Source organism: Notolepis coatsorum (genome assembly GCF_963971535.1).
Source record: "Notolepis coatsorum genome assembly, chromosome: 12".
Lineage (NCBI taxonomy): Eukaryota > Metazoa > Chordata > Actinopteri > Aulopiformes > Paralepididae > Notolepis > Notolepis coatsorum.
Genome location: NC_140176.1, coordinates 99,861,449 through 99,871,343, shown reverse-complemented (window position 1 = coordinate 99,871,343; position 9,895 = coordinate 99,861,449). Strand labels below are relative to the sequence as shown.

Sequence of the window (9,895 nt, the reverse complement as noted above, 5' to 3'; positions counted from 1 at the left end):
GTGTGGGTGTTCTAAACATACCGTACCATCTCCCAACAGCTGTTGACCTGTGGGACTCAATATTCAACCAACATAATATTTCCATAATGATTGGACAGTTTGGACTGAGATTCCACTACACTCACTCTCTCTCTCTCTCTCTCTCTCTCTCTCTCTCTCTCTCTCTCTCTCTCTCTCTCTCTCTCTCTCTCTCTCTCTCTCTCTCTCTCTCTCTCTCTCTCTTTATATCAAAGTGGCTTTAGATACAAGGTATGTGTAAGAGCCGAAGCTATATATATTTCGGTTATTGTGTAATATTGTTTGGATTTAGATAGTCATTGAACCGTCGTATTTGTCATAATAGGGCCTTCTGGAACCTCGAACTTTCTAGAGCGTTGTGGTGATGTCGTAATAGAACTTTCTAGAACATAGAACATTCTGGAACCCTAGCGTGACATCATGATAGAACGTTCTGGAACATTCGTGATGTAGCTGTATGATGTCATAACCGAACATTCTAGAACGTTTGGGTCTCTATTAGAGCTGGGCCGTTAACAGCGTTAACGTGCTGCGTTAACGCTATACTAGTATCGCGCGATAATATAATTAAGGCATTAATCTAATTTTTTTTTTTTTTTTTTTTTACATTTTTTTTTTTTTACCTTTATTTACCCAGGGTAGGTTCGCTGAGCACAGATGCTCTTTTTCAGGAATGCCCTGCTTCACATTCACACAGTTCCATTCACACCTGGGAGCTGCCCAGTACAACCACAGTTGACACCATTGGCCACTGAGCAACTCCACTGGAGCAGTTGATTCAAGCCATGTCACATAGTTCAAGTTTGAAATGATTCTTTCTGTTTTGCTCCTGAGAGTGTGCTAGATACTGTACTGTACTGGTAATATTATTTATTTGTGTTAACTTCTGAATAAAACAACTTATTAAACACAAGTACATCTTATTGAACATTATTTTGATATTTCATTACCAATTATCATAGCAAAACAGCTTTTTCAAACAGTCTGTAATGCATTTTGGAAACGGGAGATGGGCTCATGGTGTAATGGGCCACCTGGCCTGAGAAACATAAGGAGGAAAGAAAAAGTAAGGACTTACTTCTGGTCATTATTTGGGTAGAACACACATATTTTGAATGCCTTCGGCAGTTTTTTTTTTAATCTAGATTAATCTTGGGCTCCACTTCACTGGTCAAATTACTTACTCATGAGTAGTACTGTACGTCCGTTGATAAAGAAAAGCAAGGTCCACAGGGTAAAGTAAAGATAGCCAAATGGTTTATTTGCGAAGTCTCTCTTTACAGAAGTGGTCCTAAATCTACTTTCCCGAATATTCCTGTCAATACCACTACAAGAATAATTATATAATATATATATTTTATAAAAAAAAAAAATAAAAATAAAAAATATATATATATATATTTTTATTTAAATTGTTTTATAAAACCAAAAACGATCGGTATCGGCCGATATGGCTCATAGACGATCGGTGATCGGTATCGGTGGCACAAAACGTGATCGGGGCATCCCTAATAAAAATCGGGGACAGGCCTAGTGCTCACACTCTTCTGAACCGTCTCTCTGCTCTCAGAGCCACTTCGGCCATGGCAGCGTTGAAGGTGCGGTGAGTCGGGTGCATCCCGCGGTGAGCCAGGAGCAGGGAGCCGGCCTGGGGCCCGTGACCCGCCGCCAGGAGCTCCGAGGCGGCCTTCTCCACGTCCCAGCCACCCTCCTGCTGGTGGGAGAGCAGGTGGGCGCTCAGCGGAGGGTAGAGGGAGGAGGAGACGCAGCCCACCAGGAGACCCGCATCCAGGAGAGAGGAGAGGAGCTCCATGTCGCAGGAGGAGGCCGTGGCCTGGGTCATGCCATTGACCTGATCCAGGGTCAGCTGCAGTAGCTGCTGGTCGCCGCTCTCGGACATTATCTTCAGAGCGGAGAGCTGGAGGGTCGGCTTGTCCAGGAGTAACCTGGCAACGTGTCTGATACACTGTGCAGGGAGCTTATGCTTAGTGTTGTAGAGGGATCTCACCATGGCGACGACCTGCTGACCCAAGTCAACTTTGACCTCTGACCCCAGGCAGTGGATCAGCAGGGCCGAGGTCAGCACCACCCAAGGGTTGCGCTCCGACTCCGCCACTTCCTCTCTCATCATGGGTGGCCACGCCTGGAGGAGGAGCATGAGCAGCTGAAGCTCCTCCCACTTCCGGGCGGTCTCCAGCAGCTGCAGGAAGAGGGCGTATCTCTTCTCTTCATCCTCCACGTCCTCCATCTCCAGCTGGCGGTCCTTGAGCACAGCTTGTGTCCTGTACAGCAGCAGCAGCCGGACGTCCCTGTCCCTCAGACTGAAGCTGTTCTCCAGGACCTGCAGCACGTCGATGCGCGGCCGCACAGGAAGCTGGGCGTCGCCGCAGAACGGACGCAGCCACACCAGCAGGTCGTCTGAACTCACTGCGCTGTCACCGTGCTGCACGTTGTCGTGCACGGCGGTGACCATGGCCTCCAGGACCCTGAGGGGTTGTGGGTAATCAGTCAGGGCGCCTGTATCTCCGCTGAGAGCAGACACCACCCTCTTCACCGCATCCTGCAGGACACTTTTGATGGACAGGTCCAGGAGTCCCACGGCCACGCCCAGCAGCTCTCCGATTCGCTCCAGTGGCTGCCCGTCAGTTGCCATGGTGACCGCCAGCTCGCAAACTTTTGACCTCTCGGAGCGGGAGAGGTCATAAACGCGACTGTAGCTCTGCAACTGCTCCTGCTGGCTGTCCTTGAGTGACAGGACGTGGGGGTGTCCCAGCGTGTCGAGGTGTCTCAGTGATTGCTGCAGGTGGTCCAGAGCCTGCTCCCACGTCATGGACTCCCCCGCTGGGTGTGTCCCTCCTGGCTGCCCCTCCGCTCCTCCTCCTCCTCCTCCTTTCTTCCTGCTCTTCTCTCCCAGCTGCCGGAGAGCCTTGGTGGCCCTGCGTGTCACCTCTGACCTCGCCTCAACGCTCAGCTGATTGGCTGCCTCGGGGGAGAAGGTGATGTCGTCCAGGAAGTGGATGGCGTCGGTCGGGACGAGCCGGTCCAGGAACTTGGCACAGGTGTCATAGGCGTGGAGGTGGTCCTGGTCCCCCTGGGGGGGCCTCTTCAGGAGCTGCGCGTCGCCCCTCCAGAAGAGCTTCCGCAGCCACACCTCGTGGACCGCGCTGGGGGACACCATGGCCCCGCCCCCGCCGGGCAGAGGCAGCCGATTGGCCAGCTTGGAGATGGAGAGAACGTTCTGACTGGTCAGGACTGGTTCCAGGGCGGCCAGAGGGTCGGAGGATTCGTCGGTCAGCTTGCGATAGTCCAAGCCAGTGGCCACGGCTCGGAGCTTCTTCAGCAGCTTGACGTGCGAGTCGGGCTTGATGTGGGCGCTGACGTGGGCCTGGCAGCCGGCGGCCTCCAGCAGGGTGTAGTAGTAGAGCAGGCGGCCCAGGTCGGTGCCCTCCACGCTGGGCAGGACGTACTTGGTCATGTGGCCGTAGAAGGCCTCGGGGTCGGACCTCAGCGTGTCGAACAGACCCAGGGAGTCACTCCGCGACTCTATCTCCTTGGTGGGGAGACCGCTGTCTGTGAAGAGGAACTCCAGGTGAGTCATATAGAGCTCCCAGAGGGGAACACTGTAGCGCTGAGCCAGAGACAGAGAGATCCTGTACACACCGTCATCCAGGGTCTCAGCCAGGCCCAGGATAGTCTCTTTCTTGTAGTGCGAGTCGGCGCTGAACCTCTGGACGTCCACTCCGCGCCCCAGGCCCTGCAGCACCTGGGCCTGCGTGAAGTCCGTCAGCCGCTCGTTGTACACCCGCAGCTGACCAATCAGCTTCTCCAGCTCCTCTGGCCAATCCGAACGCTCCGTCACGTGCTGCGTGACCAACTGGATCAACTTCTTAGGGTCGGCCTGGTAGAGGGTGTGTGTGCGGTCCTTGAAGCAGGGGGCGAGCCGGCTGCAGAGCTGGAGGGAGTAGTAGTAAGCTGCCAGCTGCAGTGACAGAGCAGAGTGAGTCTGCTTCTCAAAACACCTGTTAGCATCCAACACCTGGGGCAGGGCCAGTAAATAGGCCAGAGCCAGCGTCATGTCCCTGGGGAGGGCATCACTAGCCAGTTGGAGTAACACCTCAGTGGCAGGGAACACAGTTCTCCCCTCAGTCTTGGTCTCAGCCAGTTTTCCGGTCCTCAGCAAGACCTCCGCAAAGTTCTCCTGAGGCTCGCTGTCGTGAGAGGAACACACGTCCTGGTTCACGTCCACGTAGGGGTCCTTGAAGAGCTCCAGGTAGAAGGGAGTGCAGCCCTGTCTCTCCAGGTTGGAGTTGTCCCCCTCCCCCGCCTGGTTCCTGGAGCCGGAGCCCTGAGCATTCAGTGGCCTGAGGTAGTTGAGGGAAGCCTTCCACCAGCGGTGGTCGCTGACGGCGGTCAGAACCGCCTTGGTGTTCTGCCCCGTGCTGCTCAGAACCTCCATGGTCTTAGCCGTGGTCCTGTGGAGCAGCTGCCCCGCAGAGGGAGCGCGGGCCTGGGGCGAGTCAGGCTCATCTGCATCAGGTCTAGTGAGGATGTTAGGCTCCATCTGATAGTTTACTGTCTGGTACAAGACCTGAGTCTGTAGATCGCTGGACGCGGCCAGCAGGCCGTGGATGCTGTCGGGGGGGCAGTGCACCAGGGAGAAGGCCAGCAGCCCCTGACGAGCCCCCAGGTCTCCAAAACCCTCACACTGGCCCAGCAGACTGCACACCTCCCAGCCAAGACTGTAACCTGCAGCCATCAGGTCCTGGCAGTGGATGTAGGAGGCCTTGAAGTCCAGCGCCTGGAGAGCCTGTTCAGCCAGCAGAGTCAAGACCTGGCCCTTACGCCTGGCCTCGTCACCTCCTGCCACCCGGATTAGTGCGGCCAGATCCAGCACGGTGGTGCTCTGTTTGTAAGCCGTGGAACACTGTGAGATACACTCCTCCACCAGAGAGAGACGGTCTGAACTCAGCCTCACTTGTAGAGGCAGAATGTTGACATTGAAGTCCTCCAGCTGGCAGAGGGCACTGATGAGGTCCAGTTCCTCCTGGACCGCGGGGGGGCAGTCGGTGATCAGCTGGAGACACGCCCTGGCGAGGCCCATGTAGGGATCCGTCAGTGTGGTAGAAGAGTTGAAGTATTCTCTCGCCGCAGCCAGGACCAGCTCCACACTCTTCTCATGGGACACTTTGAGACCGTGAACTTTGCCCCGGAAGGACAAACTGACGGGAATGTCCTGGCTGACCTTGGAGCAGTGCATGAGTTGGCCGGCCAGACGCACATTCTCCAAACGACTGGAGCACAACAGGGACTCCACAAAGACCTGGTGACAGGTGTCTGGTTGTAGACAAGTGTAGACATTCTGCTGCATGTCTAGCAAGTCCTGGAGCAAGCCTCTCCAGACTGTCTCACTGACCGGGGGATTCCTGCGCCCAGTGTGTCTGCAGAGTTTGACCATCAGCCCGTGAGCCTCCTCGGTGCTGTTCTGGCTGCTCCTCACGTAGGAGATGGGCTTCTGAAGACCGTGCTTCTCCAACACCTCCACCACACTGAGGTGTTTCTCCAGCTTGTCTACCTGGTCGTGGAGGGATGAGGTGATGTCTGTCTGTGGCCCATAGCCCCTCTGTGGTAAACACTCCAGGATGTCGTAGCAGAGGCTGAGCTGGTCGTCTCTCTCACAGCTGTAGATGCACTCCAGAGACACAGACATCAGGTGGTCAGGGTCACCTATCACCTTCTGCTGACTGTCAGGTTTGGAGTGCTGGCAGACAGCCAGGGGCAGCGTGAGGTCGTGCTGGGCCAGGCCCACCAGGTACTCCCTGAGCAGGGCCTTGGCGGAGCCTGCCGTCTGCCTCTCGCAGCGGTGCAGGAAGGGAACCATCCACTGGAAGGTGTCCTTCACGTAGCGCTCCAAGCTAGAATTCTTCATGAGGAGGCGGAGCTTGTGGATGTCGCTGAGTTGCTGTAGGTCCCGGAGCGTCAGGCTCAGCTCGCACGACGTCTCGTACACCAGCGTCTCCATGGTGACCAGGTCGTCACACAGCAGCTCCAGCCCCGGGATCTCCCGCTCCTTCCCCAGGCGCACCAATGACAGGGCACAGTCCACCTGTCTGGAGCCGGAGTCAATGTCCTGCGCGCGGCTGAGGTACCAGTCGGTCAGCAGCTGGATGGAGGGCGTCGCCGTGCGGAACCTCAACAGGTCCGGAGCCTCCTCATACAGGAAGCTGTCATGATCACACAGGCCCTGGTCCAACACCGACCTGCACTGCTCCACCTCACACCAGTCCAACTCCCTGTGTCTTTGCTCCTCCCACAGGATAAACACCAGCTCCTCATTCTCACCCAGACAGGCCTCAGGCAGCAGCATGGTGTACTCGTGAGGGGAGGTCGTCTCGGGGAAGTTGTAGAGGATCGCCAGACGGTGCTGCAGCAGCTCGGCTCCGTGGTAGGTGAACAGAATGTCCAGAGCCTGAACGTTACTCTCCCTGGCGTAGGTTCTGGATGACGCCACGATGTTCTGACTGCGGAACGTCTTGAAGAACTCTGCATCATACCTCTGTTCTGCTGCATGAGGACCTCCCAGTATCTCCTCGTAAGTTGCCAGCCGGTCCAAGTAAGACAGAAGCTTCCGTCTACTCCGACACAGCTCCTTTTGTTCCAGAGTCAGCCTCCTGAAGTCGACCTTGGCCAGCAGCTCTCGTCTCTTGCTGTTCTCTCTCTCCTTCTTCATCTCCATCTCCTCCTCGGCTGACAGCATGTCCTCATAGGGGACTTCATCCAGGTCCAAGTCACCTGGCATGATGAACCTGCCCCCGTCCTCTCCGTTGCAGATAGCGATGAGGGCCTCCAGGTCGGTTCCCTTCAGGCCGTACTGTAACAGCTCCTTGGCTGCGTCAACGTTCTCCGGGACACGTTCCACACACTCATGGAGAACCCAGGAGCGCTTACGGATCTTACTCAGATAGTCTTGTATGGAGGCGATGCTGACAGTGCTCTTCCTCCACTGCCTCTGATAGACCAGGTCGGAGTCCAGGTTGTAGGCCTGCGCCAGGGAGAGGGCCTCGCCGTACTCCTCGCTGTCAATCTTTTTCTGGTACAGCTCCTCTGGTGTGGTGGACCTCAGGCTGACCAGGCGGTAGTTCTTGACCACGGTGCGGGGGCGCTTGCGCGGCGGGGCGAATCGCTCCATCTCCGTCACATAGTAGAGGCCCTGCTTCACGTAGCCGCAGTAGCGCGCCTTGGCCGACGACTCCTCGTCCGAGTCGGAGTCGCCCCCTTCGTCGCCCCCTTCCTCGTCATCGCTGCCTCCTCCGCTGCTCACGCTGCTCTCCAGGCGGCCGCGCTTCTGGGCCAGGCGCACCTCACACTCCAGGCTGAGGAAGCCCCCGTGTTGGGCGGGGGTGAGGCGGGGCGAGGGCTCGAACCACTCGCAGGACTTGCCCAGCAGGTTCCGGAGGGTCCGGACCGAGGACACGGTGAGCGAGCCGGAGCAGCGGGCCAGGATCAGGACACTCCCACTCCACCAGCTGACGTCCACCAGCGGGTACAGCTGCTTTTTGTCTTTTATCTTCTTCCTTTTCTCCAGAGACGTCTTCCACTCCGGGTTGATCTCCTCAAATCCTGGCTGTTCCTCCTGGCTCCAGGTGGCGCTCTGTCTGAGTGACGGGACGTCCCAGAGAGACAGACGACCGGAGAAGTGAAGCACGGCCAGCAAGCTGCCGTCTGGACTCACACTCATGGAGAACACACCGTCCTGTTCATCTCCTTGTCTGGGGAACAGTCTGAAGCTTGGGATTCTGAAGAAGCCTCTCTTCTGAGTCGTGCTGGCGTCCTCCTCCTGGCTGCTGAGCTGCTTGTAGTGAGGGGCGCCTGACAGAACCCTCCACGCCGTGATGCCACAACCTGACGCTCTAGAGACACTGTGGTCCCCCGACTCACAGCCCCCTACCAGCAGCAAACGGTGTGCAGGGTGGTATATGGCCGAGCTGACGCCCTGGGGGTAGTGGGCGGAGAAACTGAAGCTGTGGTTCTCCTGGAAGCTCTGATTGGTTCCCATGCTGACCAGATAGCTCTTGAGCCCGCCCCCGTAGGTGAGGACGAGCAGCTCTGCCGACCATTGAGCACTGGCGGTGCACTCCAGGAAGATCAGGCCTGCAGCCGCGTAGCTGAAGTCCCCTGGGAACGTCACCGCCGGCGGGATGATGAAGAGTTCGCTGCCTATCAGGTCGAAGAGGCGGACGGTGCCCGTGCTGTCGGCGTACGCCAGGAGGGTGCAGTCATGGCTCCAGGCCACCCTGCGCCACTGAGGACTGGGGTCCTTAGGCACTTGGCACTTCCCAATGACTGAGCCAAAGTCATCCCTTGCAGACCTAATCTCCACACACTGGTCCTGAACCACTGCCAGCAGCTTCCCATTACTTGCCAGGATCAGCTGCCAGTCGATCTGCTTGTTGGCGAGGCGGACCAGCCCAGGAGGCAGGAAGGAGATGGAGGGGCTGTACCACAAATAATGTAGGATGAACCGGAATGGCTCCGTCACTGCCTTCGCTATAGCAGATGAGTTGTGCTCCTTATTGCCCCTCAACTGAGTGTCCGTCTCCGCGGGCCACTCTGTATTAATGAGCAGATCATAGAGAATGTTCTCCTCCTCGCCCTCAGTGTTGCTGACAGCAGCCATGTTTACAGCTGGCCTTCTCCCTGGCGCACTGCCCCCCCGACAGCTCTGCGGGCCGGGGGCCGGGGCTTCAGTTCTTGTTGAGTCCATCCTTTCGGTCCCGTCCAGTCTGGTCGAAGATGCAACTGACCTGGGGAGAGCGTTGTGGCTATATATAGAGACCCAAGTGTTCTAGAAGGTTCGGTTATGACATCATACAGTGCCATCACAAATGTTCCAGAACGTTCTATCATGATGTCATACGGTGGTTCTAGAATGTTCTAGGTTCTAGAAAGTCTATTATGACATCACCACACCGCTCTAGAAGGTTCTAGGTTCCAAATTGCCCTATTATGACAACTACAACGGTTCAATGACTTTATCTAAATCCAATAAATATTAAACATTCATGTAATACAATAACCGAAATATATATAGCTTTGGCTCTTACACAGATAAATCATAACCTTCCCATAAAACATATCCTTCTATTGGAAATAATAATAATAATAATAATAATAATAATAATAATAATAATAATAATAATAATAATAATAATAATAATAATAATAATAATAATAATAATAATAATAATAATAATAATAATAATAATAATAATAATAATAATAATAATAATAATAATAATAATAATAATTGTAACTGAGGGGTACAATTCCCTGACTGTATTGAATAAGTATGGTATCATTAAACCACTACTGAGTTATGTACATTACTACTGGCCATACAGTACACATGTATATGAGATGAACACCCCCACAATAACACGGCTTAACAAGAAAGTACTGTTTATAATAATATTTATTAGAAGAGCACCAAGATTATCTTACATTTATTCAGATTGAGAGTTGCGCTTGTAAGGCGAATAATGTGCATGAATAGGTCAAGAGCGTAAGTCCATGAGCATATTACGAAGGGGATAATTAATACCACCTGTAGCATAAGAATTATATATGGTACACTAATAGGTCAGCTGGAGATACTAAGGGGGTTCCCTCCGGTTGTAAGCCAGCAGGGGAGAGGATTTGTCGGTAGCAAAAGTCTGGATCAACGAGGAATAAGTAGACTCCAGGTACAGGAGACAGTGCAATAATCCCTTGATCCGTAGACAAAGCAACAGCTATTCTCCGGTGTGCAGTGCCGCATGGAGGAAAGCTAGCCAGCCTCAGAGTCCTAGAGGCGGGCTCGACGGTGCTCCTCACAGGGTAA

The 9,895-nt window shown here is 54.5% G+C and overlaps 1 protein-coding gene across 1 annotated transcript; it reads right to left on the bottom strand.

The window, feature by feature from the left end:
- Positions 1–1,555: 1,555 nt before the first annotated feature.
- Positions 1,556–8,692, bottom strand: LOC311237985 (NBAS subunit of NRZ tethering complex-like; the record flags this gene model as incomplete). The annotated part of the gene is made up of 1 exon (XM_084325956.1): positions 1,556–8,692. One exon carries the CDS (start codon positions 8,690–8,692, stop codon positions 1,556–1,558), a length of 7,137 nt encoding a protein of 2,378 aa, XP_084182082.1.
- Between the last annotated feature and the right edge of the window lie 1,203 nt (positions 8,693–9,895).